The sequence below is a fragment of the Labrus bergylta genome, chromosome 3 (assembly GCF_963930695.1).
Source record: "Labrus bergylta chromosome 3, fLabBer1.1, whole genome shotgun sequence".
Lineage (NCBI taxonomy): Eukaryota > Metazoa > Chordata > Actinopteri > Labriformes > Labridae > Labrus > Labrus bergylta.
Genome location: NC_089197.1, coordinates 17,967,557 through 17,981,255, shown reverse-complemented (window position 1 = coordinate 17,981,255; position 13,699 = coordinate 17,967,557). Strand labels below are relative to the sequence as shown.

Sequence of the window (13,699 nt, the reverse complement as noted above, 5' to 3'; positions counted from 1 at the left end):
GTATCATTATATTATTTATTTTTAAGATCTATTTTTAGGATTTTAACACTTTTATTGTAGAGCTATAGGACGGTGGATAGAGTCAGAAATCAGGGACAGAGAGAGTGGGGAGTGACATGCAGGAATGGAGCAACGGGTTGGATTTGAACCGCCTGGTTAGAGGACTAAAGCCGCTGTCCATGGGTCCACTCACCACTGGCGCTAATTTGCATTTTTAATAACAATGTGATACATTTTTATATTTTTTTTACAATACTATTTATATCAAGAACATGATCAGTAGATAAATTTATAATCAAGCAGTCATTGGTTGCAGCACCTTTTCACATCCAACTCACCCCGCTCTGTTGTTTTGAAATACTGCTCTTCTTGCTTCAAACATACTCATATTTTTTTTTTTAAATATGAGATGTTACTAATAATTGAAATGTTAGGTGTGCTGATACTAGAATAAAGTAATTCCCTAGAGAAGATGAATCAAACAGTATAATGCTATGAGAGGTGTAGACATTTCATATTTACAGTAATTATCCTGTAGAATCCATTAAAGTAATACCGTCTTATTTCTTTGTTAACCCTGAAATTATGTTTGTCATTTAGTGGCGATCTTAATCTCCTTATACCTGACATTTGGTCATTGTCTTTCCTTTTTATTAAAATAAAGAGGAAACAGAAAAAAAGTCGACTGTAATAAAACCAGTGAGGCAAATTCTTGCATCATTTATCACCCTCAGCGTGTTTTGGGTTCCAAACAGGCGTTGTTGTGATTTCTCTTGTGGTGACTGACCACTCTCCCATCAGCAGACTTGTGCTGTTTGCTCAGGTGATATAAAATAAGAGGCCTCAGAGACGGGTCACTTTGTGGTGTGAAGGAATGATTAAACTGGCGGTAAGTCATCGGAATGCAGGCGGCGGTTTTTCACACGCGTCAGGGGACTCTGGGTACGGCGGTATACAGACGTGCCTCGCCTCCTCTCTGCAGCATTGTGCAGGAGCGGCTCCACCGTGCTGGAACCGAGCAGATGGTGAACGTATGCGGCGCTCATGCATGTCATCATCACCTTCATTAGCTGAAGGTGACATATGACATCATCTGGCTCGCGTGCAATGTGGGGGCCAGAAAGAGTTGTTTGCTACTTTTGTCTTCCTTTTTTTTTTTATTGCAGCGTGGGTTCAAGGTTGTTGACGGAAGGGATTGAGAGTAATCACAATCCCTCACACACAAGCACACACACTTTCTTGTTCCTCCTCATCCTCCCTTTCTTCACGCCTCCTCCCTGCATTAAGGTAAATAAGGGCTTCCAGCGGAGAGCCAATGAGCACGGGCCACTGAGCAGAGATGCATGTTTGTGTTGCCTTCCTCCCAGGACCCTGCTCGTTTATCTTGGCTGTCAGGTAAAGGGCAGACTCAGAGAAGGTGAAACTTTTTTTTTTTTTTAATAAGGCCGGCTTGGTTTCCATAGAGACTGTAGGACAACATTTCAGGGACAATGATAAGAGAGCAAAGTGTGGTCTGAGGGCATCCCGCGCTGTGCTATATTGTTGTTTGGAGACATTTGTGTTTACGTCAGAGGAATGAAAGAGCTATTTAGATTAATACTCGGGGAGCCCCGGGACTCAGGCCTTTTACTGTGTGTGTGTGTGTGTGTGTCGGGGGGGGGGGTTAATGAGCGCATATTCACACCCAGAATTCAGCTTAGGTCAGGGGCTAAAAGGTAGGTTTCCACTTATAAAGAGGTGCTGAGTCTTCTGTGGGAACAAAATCCCTGATATGGACAGAGAAGACCTCCAATGACTGCTGCTTTTTGTTAAGGGAATATGTTGTTAGAGGAATATTTTTAATGCAAGCTGCAATATTGCCCGGCTGAAACTTTTCTGTGAAACAATAAAAAATAAAACCACGGAGCAATTAAGGTTGCATTTAGACACTTGTCAATATTCCAAACGCGAGCTACCTACGCATGCAGAATATTCTCCAGGCTAAAAGTGCATCAAGAAGAAACAAATTGCACAGGTAATGAATACTTAATGACTACTACATTTTTCACTTTGTGCCGGTAAATGGGAAGCATGTTTAGTTAACAAATGAGTGGAAAATCAAAGGAACAGAGGGGAACCCACACGCATTGACAAAAGCCTGCAGCTGCGAGATAAACCAACACAATCGTAAGAAAAGATACGGCAGTCTTTGTTTCCAGCCGCACTCCTGCAAGAGAGAAATTAAGTCACTTCTGGAGCAGAACTCAAAAATGGATACGGTCCACATGTAGCCGTAGAGTCGATGTGAAATAAGGCGCCCTTGATAAGACGGCAAGCAACTCTAATTCATGCGTGCTTAGAGCTACTGCAGGAAAAGTGTTGAATTCCATATTAGGCACTTAGCTTTTATTCTGTATTCATTCCAACATTATGATTGTCTCTATACCAGGGAGAAATACCTACAGGAGGAAATAAAACCTGGAACGATATATCAGGATCTTTTTTGCACATGTCCATAACAGAAATGACTCCATTAGTTTTAATATTTACTGCTCAGTGGTGTGAACAAATGTGAGAAACAGCTTTTGTTTTCCCCCACAATGTTGCCGTGTCCTTGTGATTAAATCACGAGGCAACACTTTCTTTTTGTCAGCACCTGCAATTCTTTACGTTTTTTATCACGAAACAAATAGATCTCATTCACACTCAGGGTTCTCTCGCTAAAGACGTGCTACCTCTGCTCCCTCTTTATGAGCATTAACTGCACATCTTTTCCAACTCTTTGTTCCCCCTTTTGCCAGCAGCCTCTGATTTATATCTGGAGGTAAAGAGGAAGAGTGCTCCGCGGGGACCAAGTCTGGCGTGCTCGCAGTAGAAGGAGGCAAACGGATATCACACACCGGGGCGATGGGTGTGCGTTCTGACAGCTCATCAGTGGACAATAAGGCCTTGGTTGTTAATGTCCTGATACCTGGCACTCTGCAGGGTCACAATCTGCTCCAGATGCTGGAGGCAAGCGTCCAACTCAAGGAGGGAGTGGACTCACTGAAAAAGGAATGGAAACTAGAAGGACACACACACACATACATGCACAACCTGCAACCATCAGCCAAGTCCAGAGTTTACTGTCTCCTCTCCTCCTGCTCTCGCTGGCAGTTTCTGCAGCAACATCAGGGATAATATCTGAGCACAAAATAAATGAAATCTCCCTTTTCCAGAAAGCTAGATTGAAAATGTATCTGTACAGAGCAATCATGCATAATTCGGCAGAACAGGAGTGGGCTAAAGCAGTGACACACACACACGCACACACACACACATTCGAGAGGGACTTATGAACTCAATTTAGTCAGCCGGACAGAGTTCTTGATTCTGTCACTTGGGATAATCGTCAGGATGTGGTACTCTGACCGAGCCCCTGCGTCTAAACCCGGGCAGGATATAAGGTCATGTTGGAGTGGAACTCTAGCCATGCAGCACCCAGACCTCAAGTGCTCTGGTGGTTTTGTGGTTATCTGCAGTAGCCAGCTGTCGCAAGCTCTTCAAGAACGTCCCCTCTCCTCTTCCGTCTGCCTCTCATCTTTCCCTTTCTCTCTCCCCTTCCCCTCTTTCCCTCGCTCGCTCTCAATCAAAGCTCTCCAATCAGCCCAAACAAATCTGTCCTTCTCCTTTTGTCTTTATTTTAGGGTGAGTACTTGTGAGTGTTTTCTTGCTACTGGTGTTAAAAGATTTAGTCTATAGTGTGTCAAAACACTCTATAATGGTGGTTTTTAGGAGCCAAAAAAACAACACTAAATTACAGGGTTTGTTCACAGGCGGGATGAAGCGAAAACCCTTGGCTATATTTGTATTGCACTTTATGAACTCTTGTTGGCCTTTAGGTACACTGTACATTTTTTTTTTCTCCAAAGTTGTTTTTTTCACAGCATGAAGGGAAACAACTCTCTTTCTTTCTTGCATGAGAGTGACTGCGAGGACAGCTATGCATAATATATCTGGCAGCACATGTTTAAAAGGTTATTCCTTTTCCGTTCAAAATTAGGTCAGTTCATCACAGCAAAACGAACACAGGAGGCGGTGTGAGACTTGATGTTCTGCAGCGTGTCTGTTTATCACTTAAATTCTGTTTTCTGTCTGTCACTGTCAGGAACAACGTGGATAAGAAGCACCACTCTGCGGCGTACATCATCACAACGGATGCAAAGAGGCAGAGGAGGGATCAGCAATCTGGCATGTGTCTCTGGTGTGTATGAGTGTGTGTGTGTGCGTGTGTGTGCGTGTGTGTGCGCATCTATACCCCAAAGTGTGGAGCTCCACCTGCTGGTTATAGAGCGCCGCAACAGCATTTAAAGAAGGCTGAAGCACGAGGATTTACGACTGTAATGACCACAGTCATTTGACTGAATGGGCCTATAGCTCTGCCAGCAGGTTTATTTATGGATGGAGACTGTGCATTAATATGTGAACTGAACAATAGGGAGCCCACTGTTATAGACTTGCAGATGCAATATTACGAGGAGTTTTCTACTATTAGCAAATGTTGTGTGAGTTTGACATTATTTATTCTTAACCCTCGTCTTTATTAAGTCAATTTTGGGGTCGAACAGATCTTGCTGCTCTACATTATAACCAGTTTCTTTAAATGCACTGCATTTCTCTTATTCTGAGTTTAAATCAATAAGTAGAAACATATTTAAAGTGGTAACTCATTCTCTTGCAATAAACGGGACTTGGCCACTCAATAAAAATGATGAATGACAGAAATAACCGTGATGTATGGTTCATAATTCAGATGTTTTATGAGCTAGAATTATATTATAACGATATGGACATATGGGTCTGAAATAAAGTACAAAGTAAAGTATAGGGTTAGATACCAGAAGGGTTACACACCTTTGTGTTTGATGGTTTAATAATTTTAAAATAAATCAAAATAAAGTTACTCAGGTCTAAGTAGGACCGTGTTGTGAAGAAAGTATTGTCTATTAAAACACATGCAAATCATACAGCACCTTTCTATGGTAGGTTATACAGAATTTGCATTCATTTTCTGCCCTAACTTCAGAAACATGTCATCAGTCCAAAACACTGTTTCCTAAAACTAAAGGTCTCAATCTAGTAATCTTTTGAAAATGTAATTAAAATTTAAAAAAAATAGTTAGTTAACTTTTAAGAGGTCACAACAAGCAGAAAAAGGTTGGAATTATTTATTATTCCACACAAGCTGTCCCCTGATGGGAACACGTTGTGGATTTTGCAGCAAGGCTCCCTCTGACATCCCTCAAATGAAGAAGTATGTTCCCTGAGCAGGCTGGAATAACCTAATCTCTTGATGCTTCTTCAGTGGATTCCTATTAGGAGAGCTTAAAAGCTGTCATTTCTGTTAAGCCCCGGGAAATCACCTGAGTGTCACATTTCGCGTGTTGATGGAAAAGCAAGTGAGACAAATATGACAGGTATGTAAATAACAAAACAGTCGAGTGAGGAATATAAAACAACAGAAGAGAACGTATGAAAATAGATGAAAATAAAAAAATTTAGTCCGACATTTATAGAATCATTTTCAGCGGATCTGTTCCTCTGCTAACTGCTCACACAGACGAGAGGCCTGCAGTGCAGCTCCAGAGCTCTTATTACCATGTCATTAACCTCTTCAGGATTAACCGGGCAGGGAAGAGACACGGGAGGGGTCATAGATCAGTGCTCAGACACCCACTCCAGCATGAAGGGTGGCCTGTAACAAGAAAGGCCACACTCTTATCTGCCCGCCTGTCTTCAAGCATCTTTTTCAAATCATACTGGAAGAAAAAAAAATAAAAATCACCCCACAGCAGTGATCCCTCCATGTTAAACTCCAACAGCAGGCAAGGTCAGTTGCCTGATTATCGTAGAAATAAAAAAAACGTTGTACTCAATTAGAAAAAGGCTCTTTGAAAGAATAAACACAGCGCCAAACACCTGGTGTGTGTTGGCAGCCGTGAGACAGACTGCAGGTGGGGATGAATTAAAGCGAGTCTACACCGGAGGAGGTTTTCATGAATAAAACATCACTCTTTTTTTTACTTGTTGAGGCTGTAGCTTTTTAGCACTGCTATAACTCCTGGTTGTTGTCCCCCATTGGCAGGAAGTGTGGGGAAAAAACATATTTCTAAATAGATTTTCTTATGATGAGACGTCAAACTGCATTAGGAATCAAATGTGTGGCGAGTAAAAAAAGGACCGAGGGTCTCTGTAATCCCATGACAAGCGCAATTTTTGCATTTGTCAGTTACTGCAACAAAGAAACAAAGAATATACTGGTGGGTGTGTGTGTGTGTGTGTGTGTGTATGTGTGTGTGAATGAAGCCAGCTCATGGCTCATGGCAACCTGCCATTACTCCAGTGTGTGTGTATCCATGACGGATGGAGGAGGCATGTGGGAACGTGCTAACCTTTTTGCCCTGACAGGGACAGTGTCTCCAGCCAAAGAAGATCACCATCACTGAAACACTTTGAGGGATGATCCCCCGTTTTATTCGTCACCTCTGGCTGTCCAGAAACATAAATCACAAGAATGTTTTAATCAGTCTTCCAGTGGGACTAATGTTTGTACATAACAACCCCCCCCCCCCCCCCAACAAAAAAAAAACCTTTACAGCAGTAAACTGGGGCTGAATTACAATCTTGCGATGCTTGTGATGATCCGATATCTAAACTTCTCCAAGGTCTTACTTTTAAAAAACGAGAACCTGCTTCCAGAAAAGACTGTTTTCTTATCTCAATCAGCTATAACTAACAACTGACGATTATTGATGTGCCTGGAGAGAAAGTATCAAAGCACCTCAGCATCATTGCAATCCTTTCAATTTTCTTTTAGTCTTCTTTGCTCTTTATTCATTCATAATCAGCTACATGCAAAAATAGGCAACTCTTAAACTAGAAAGTTACTATCATTTTTACAGCTTGTAAGGCTAAAGCACATGATGTGCTGTAGGTTTGAGAAAAGACGCCGAAGTTGTCAAAACCCTCACTGCAGTTGAAACACAAATGACAAAGAACAAACGAGCTCTGCAAAAAATAACGCATTCAAGTCTAAACTTTGCTTGAAAGGTGTGAATAACTGATAATAAGATCAGGTTTCGGTACATAACACATATATTTCCAAAACAGTATTCGGCTTAGATATCCAGCTCCAGCACACAAATCTCAGGAACCCGTAATGATCTCCTGGAGCAAAACAGACAAAATATCGGATGTTGTTTGTTCCGCAGGTATTTTAGATTGAGTCTCATTTTTGCTGTTATTTCTCATTGTTGCTGTGAGCACAATAACCAGCCTGCACATTACTTCAGTTCAATGACTCAAAGTGGGATTATTTCAGGTGAAATTAGCTGTCACAAAAGATGACAAAACTGCTAATAGGAAAGAAAACTAATCAGAAAATTCTTGTCCAATCTGTTTCCCGTTTTTTTGTTTTTTTTTCTCCTCCCGGTAAGAGTGTGTAAGAGAGGAAAACAAAGAAAGAAAACAAATGTGTTTACCAGATCTCCCCTAAAGTCAGGCTCCCATCATCTGCATTCACAGAGACGCCAAGATGAAAGCTGCGTGTTTTCTTCCTCTGTGATCTTATCTGATTGTTCTTTATCTTTTTGTTTACCGTGGACCCAGATGAGGACGTGCATTAAATCTCTCTTAAGTCTCCATCTCCTGAGTCATGTTTTTTGTGTTCATCCCACTTTATTAAATAAGTCAAAGCTCTGATGCAACTCACTACTTTTAAAGACCAACAAACAATCTGCACCAGCAGGCACAAGCCGCTGTAATAAAAAGGCATCTGAGCACATTGAAATGTACAGTTTCCCACACACACAAACACACACACACACACACACACACACACACACAACAACTGAACCAATCGTTTAAGGCCTCTGAGGCCTCGATAAGCCTCTGTAAATCAGCCACCATCCGGTAGTGAGTTTTATTCCCCCTCTCTCTCAGTGGATGTTGGGTTATGACCCGTAGGCAGGAGGTTATTTATTGCTTTAGTCTCAGCTTGTGTTGACTCCCAGCCACTCATCTATGGTTGGAGGCTAATAGAAAGCAGCACAGGGTTGTAGATCTGCAGGAAGCCCGCTCAGCTACAGGGACTCGGCTCGATAGTCTCCTCCGAGCCTCGTTTTCCCCAGGTTCTTAATGTCTCTCTATTCCTCAGCTTTCTGCCTCTACTTGTTTTATTTTCCGGTAATGATCAAATCAAAATGAAAACCTGCGAGTGAACCTGAGGTGAATGAGTCCTTATCAATAAGTGTTGAATGAGGAAAAGAGAAAGGAGGGTTAGAGAGCTGAGAGGAGGAAGCCTGCAGACCGTAAACATTTCCCAGAGCCTGCTGGCAGAGATGATAGACAGCCTGCAGCCTGCTGCTCTGCCTCTTTCTCCAGCACATCACCAAAACGTCTCTATTCTCTGAGACGACTGCCTCCTTTGTAATGGAAACTTGGGGTGATATGTTGGGAAAGAATGAAAAATGAAACAAGCAAGTAGTCAACGGCGGAAAATGGATGGACAGATGCCTCTATCAGAAATTGGTCAAGATCAACCTTGGAACTCATCAGCTATCATCTGATGATGATATAACCTCTGGGCATGATTGGCAACTTTCCAGGTCGTTTGGTGTAGGCGAGGGTCAGCAGTAAAGGACTTCTGGCCAAGACTTCCTCTTCATTGCCTTTGTTTATGGTGCAAAAAAACTACTTGAGGAGCGAGAGTGGGGTTGGTGTTGAGAGATTACACTTCAAGAGGGTTGTTATCTTCACTTCATTCAGATATCTGTTTAAAGTCATTAATTAAAGAATCATCAGATGAACTCCGAGTGGGGATGGGTTGGATAACAGAAGAAATCTGAACATACAGTATATCTGCAAGAAATCCTTTCAAACTGGTTAATGTCCCTCAAAAATGAAAACAGCAAAAGTTAATACTATTAACAAAAGTGGAGAGAGACATCTATTTTCAACTACAAACCAATACCTCTGCTTTCCAGGTTTTATAAAGTGTAAGATAAACGTTTTAGTCATAGTTTTGATAATTTCATAGAAAAGTACTATTCTACGACTCAAAAACAATTTAGATACCAAATCCTGTCCTGAGCCTACAGATTCTGCATTTTCAGGGAAGGAGAAAAAAGCAAACACACAAGACCCCAACCCCAAAACCCTAACCCATCTTAATCACATCAGCACTTCATCGTTGATAAAACTTTTTCATCTACTATGACTGTGCAGTAACTGTTATTTAAGCATGTGATTTTGTGCTTCAGTGTTTTTTGTAATATAGTGCCTTCACTGTGTTTTTTGTGTTTAGACTTTGTCTCGATGTTGCTACTGAAGAACTGCTCAACTGCCTTTTGTTGTTTTTTATAAAATTGCCAAAAAAAAGCTTTTTAATTCATAATCTGTGTACATAGAGTAATTACTATAAAAACTGTCTGGATCGGGCATCATGACAGAAGGTCTGATCTGGGGTTGATCTATTCAATCCAATTGCCTTTGACTTATACATTGAGGCACGACATCCTGTGTCAGACTGAAGTTTCAACTTATTTTGAGGTATTTCATTGCTTGTTTCATTCTTCAGCTACCTACAATATGTAAATGCCAAAGTTTGTTTGGGTGGTGGTATAATGTCAAAACAATAAATAATACTGAATCAAATGTGCTTGCATTAGTTGTGACTTTATGGTGTTCATTTGTTCTCATTTGATGCAGTCGTATTGTTTCATTCGTATTTTTCTGACCAATTTGTTGCTGCATGTAAAAGGTTCATTCATTAATTACAATTCTGGTTAATTTAAAGGATTATTAAAAAAAATGTTGCAAACTGCAAAATAATCTATCATTTAATATTCCTGTATAACAAAATATTTATGTCTCAACTTGTTCCTTTTTGTTTTACAGGACAAGGAAAAGTCTGATCTTGCCTCTCACATAAAAGAAGGACCCTAGTCTCCTCCTACAAAAGGGCATCCAGTTTATAAAATAAACAAAGCTATCTGATTGGTCCTCTTGGTACTCTTTATTAGCCCATAAAAAAAGCCCAGGAATCATTATCTGGAACAAAAAGGTCTGATCTATGCATCCCTATCCAGAATGACCCCAGCGCTCTCTTTCACTTTCTTTCTTACCTTCACAAAGCAGCTGTGAAAAAATCTGAACAAGGCTGTCATCCTTCAAAATGCAGCGTCTAACCCAAACTGGCAACACAAGCCTCAGCGTGGTTTGAAATACTGGCCTACTTGCCATTTCTGCAGTGCTGACAGCAGCTGACAGTTCAGAGGAACAACCAAAGACTGAGGATATATGAAGGGGTCCTTGAGTGATGACAGCACGGCTAAGATGGAGAGTGGTGATGTAATGGAGACAGGGCCGCTGACGGATACTACGAGAGAGGCCAGTTTGTCTGCGGCGATTCAAAACCATTCATATCCAAGATGTATGTGTAGAAGCAACAACACTTAATAGAATAATCCTACTCCTGTGTCAGCTGTTTGTATGAGCAGTGCCTGCGTGCGTGCGTGCGTGCGTGCGTTTAGAGAATGGTCAAATAGTGTACAAATGGTCGACTCTTGTAGAGTCACATATAGAGACGTCTCTGTGGCTGAAAAATATATAACGTTATCAAACTAAATCCATTCCCTGGCATGAAATATGAAACTTTTTGTCCTTTGAACATCCTGACTTGTATATTTTACTTTGAAAGAAAAACAACAATAAGTCTTTAATGTTGTTTTATGAGGAAATAAAACCATTTACTATTCTGTCACAGGCTGCAGCACCAAGGTTTTTTTTTTGTTTTCATCAAGCAGAAACCCCCGTTGTTCTTCTTAAGTGTCCCCATTAGGACCCAAGTAGGACAAATAAACATGTTTACAGTCCGGTTCAAAATACAGTTGTGGTCTCAAATGCAAAGTTCTTTAAAAAAACAGGGGGGGGGGGGGGGGGGGGGGGGATGGGGGGGGGGGGGGGAATACATTTTTTATAAGTCACCCATTTTGATTATGAAAACTTAAGAGGTTTGCATAATTAGGCATTAGAATTAGTACAGCTGAATGTCCTTATTTGTAGCTGTTTGCGAGGAGGCTAAGCTTAAAATCCTAATAATGAACTTTAAGGTATAATATGTGACATTTTAAACATTATTAAATACACTAAAAACAAAGAAAAGTGCAACATCTCCTGGACATCTACTCTGACAGTCGCATATCATCCCTTTAAACTGTTGGTTTTGTTCATTATGATGTATCGTTTGGAATATGTTCGCTAAATGGAAAGCTGGAAAAGCTAAATGTGCATGTTTCAGCAACTAAGAATAACGATAGATCACCTCTTTGTCTGCTGCTCAATTAGCCGAAGCTAGGAGGAGTCGGCATTTCCAATATTGCGACAATCACCATTGGGCTTCATAAGGCCCTCTTCAAAAACCAATGGGTAACATCACTGAATCAACATCCATGCAGTCTTTGTTTTTTTTGTAAGTTTCTTTTTCTCTTGAATCCCTCTCACAATGGATCTACTGATACATTTACATTTCTACTGATACTGATTTTTACATCAATTCTATCAACAAATCAAGAGCAGTCACCGACTTCATTCCTGTTTGCTAGTAATGTTCTGCATATTCATTTATTCATCCAGGGATCTGACATCAATGAAGATTGGATGTATGCATACAAAAAGAGTATTCCTAAAGGGGGGAAGAGAGCTGATGGAGTCATCTGATCTGAAAATAGTTCCTTCACAGCGCAGGTTTGTTTAACTGTATTTGTGCACAAACGATGATGGCTGACATAATAAATCTATTGTACTGGTGTTGGAGCAACAAAACAAGCACATTTCTCTCTCCCTGTCTTTCAGGTTTCATGTTCAGATTTGTTTTAGTGTTTCTGGGAGGCTGCTGGGTCCTATGCTGAGGTTATTTTTCACTACTGTTGGCTTTTCTGCTTGTGGGCAAATAATCATAGGGCAAGGTAGGGTCTTCAACAAAATGACCCAGTTTAGAAGTAAAACAGGAAACATATTTGAGACACAAAAATCTTTGTTTTGTAGAAACAGCTACAAAACTAAGAGAGATTCAGACTTATTATTATTGTTATGTCATAAGACTTCAATAAAGATAGATAGATAGATAGATAGATATGAACTTTAACCTCTAGCAGATTAACATTAAAACACTTCTACTGTCTCTTAACACTGCATTTACACCATTCTGCAGTCAGTTTCAAACAACTGGGTAAAGTCACAAGTAAAACATGTTATGGACAGAATGAGGATGATTTGAAGTGATTAATTTTCCAGTTGCAGTTCAAGAAATGCAGTTATATTATGGAGTGTTGGGTGTGTGCACCTCCATAGGCTCAAGACAATGTGATGATTTGATGTAATGCCACTTTTTCAGAGTAAGGTATTGACACAATATCTGTCTAAAAGATGGGACATAGATTAAAGGATCAAATATAAATGAATAAAAATGGCAAAAAACAAAATGCCTCATGCATGTGAGGGCTTAGGGATTGGTTTGAAGCAAATGTGTTGTGGATTTCGGCCACAAGATTTCAATCTGACTGAACCGTGGGAGATTTTAAAAACTCAGGAGGATTGTTACCATAAGCCACTTGACGATGGAGTAATTGAATGTGTAATTTGACCTGTATAACACAAACCTTTTTACAATGTCCGTCCCATTCCAGCAGGAGAGCCCATCACCAGAAGCCAGCTCGCTCACACACAGCTGATCGGCCAGGCCCCCGTAGTACGTTCGGTAGAGACGTAAACTGTTCAGGAAGTCCCTGAAAAAGGTGTCAAATTGCAGCTTTAATGAACTGAAATCCTAAAATGACACATCTCTCTAGGCAACACATCTGTTATCTTTCACTCACTCACCTTCTTTTGACAGCGAGCGAGTCCCCTGACACTCTAACAGGGCCTTTTAGAGGGAGGGACTCTCTACTGCTGCTGTGCTGGATGCTGACTGACTGCACAGGCTTCCTGCTCGCTGGGCCACACAGTTTGTGCACCTATTACCCAAAGAGACACACACAGTTTTAAGTCCAAACACTGAGGGAAAACGTGCTTAATTATTAGTATGGGCATAGTGGCTCAGTTGGTAGAGTCGTCGCCTCTCGACCGGAAGGTTGAGGGTTCAATCCCCAGCTGAGCAACATGTCCGATGTGTCCTTGGGCAAGACACTTAACCCCACATTGCTCCCTTCGGTGGAAAGTATGAATGGATTGTACTTACTCTCTGATGTATGTCACTTTAGATAAAAGCGTCTGCTGAGTGAATTGTAAAATTCACATTATTAAAGGCTAATCTATACTGACAAATAGTCCCTCATTTAAATGTTTGAGTTACAGCTGTTTACTCTAAGGCTATTAGTGCAGCACAGCCTATCATCTCCCATTTCTAATGTAATGCATGTGCGGCCTGTTAGGCTGCAGTGACACACGACGACCACAAGATGGAGCTGTCGTGTCTTCATGACAAATGGAGACATGGTTTGGTTCAGTAAAAGAATCCATTGGGAGAGGTTTCATAACGAGTAAATGTTATGCTGACAGAAAGTGATGCTATTACTTTATGGTTGGATTATCTATGGAGTGTCTGATCCACCTGGATCTGCCCAAACAGATTTCATTTCTAAAGAGTTATGGATTGATCTAACCTGACTAACATATATCTGTA

The 13,699-nt window shown here is 40.9% G+C and overlaps 1 protein-coding gene across 1 annotated transcript in view; it reads right to left on the bottom strand.

Annotated features, from left to right (window-relative positions):
- Positions 1-13,699, bottom strand: part of gpc5a (glypican 5a) — a 117,567-nt gene that overhangs the window by 74,080 nt on the left and 29,788 nt on the right. Inside the window, exons 5-6 of the mRNA XM_020635921.3 lie at positions 12,898-13,031; positions 12,678-12,803 (exon numbers count right to left, since the gene is read on the bottom strand). Of these exons, the coding sequence (XP_020491577.1) occupies positions 12,678-12,803; positions 12,898-13,031 (260 nt within the window). The remainder of the gene's footprint in view (positions 1-12,677; positions 12,804-12,897; positions 13,032-13,699) is intronic.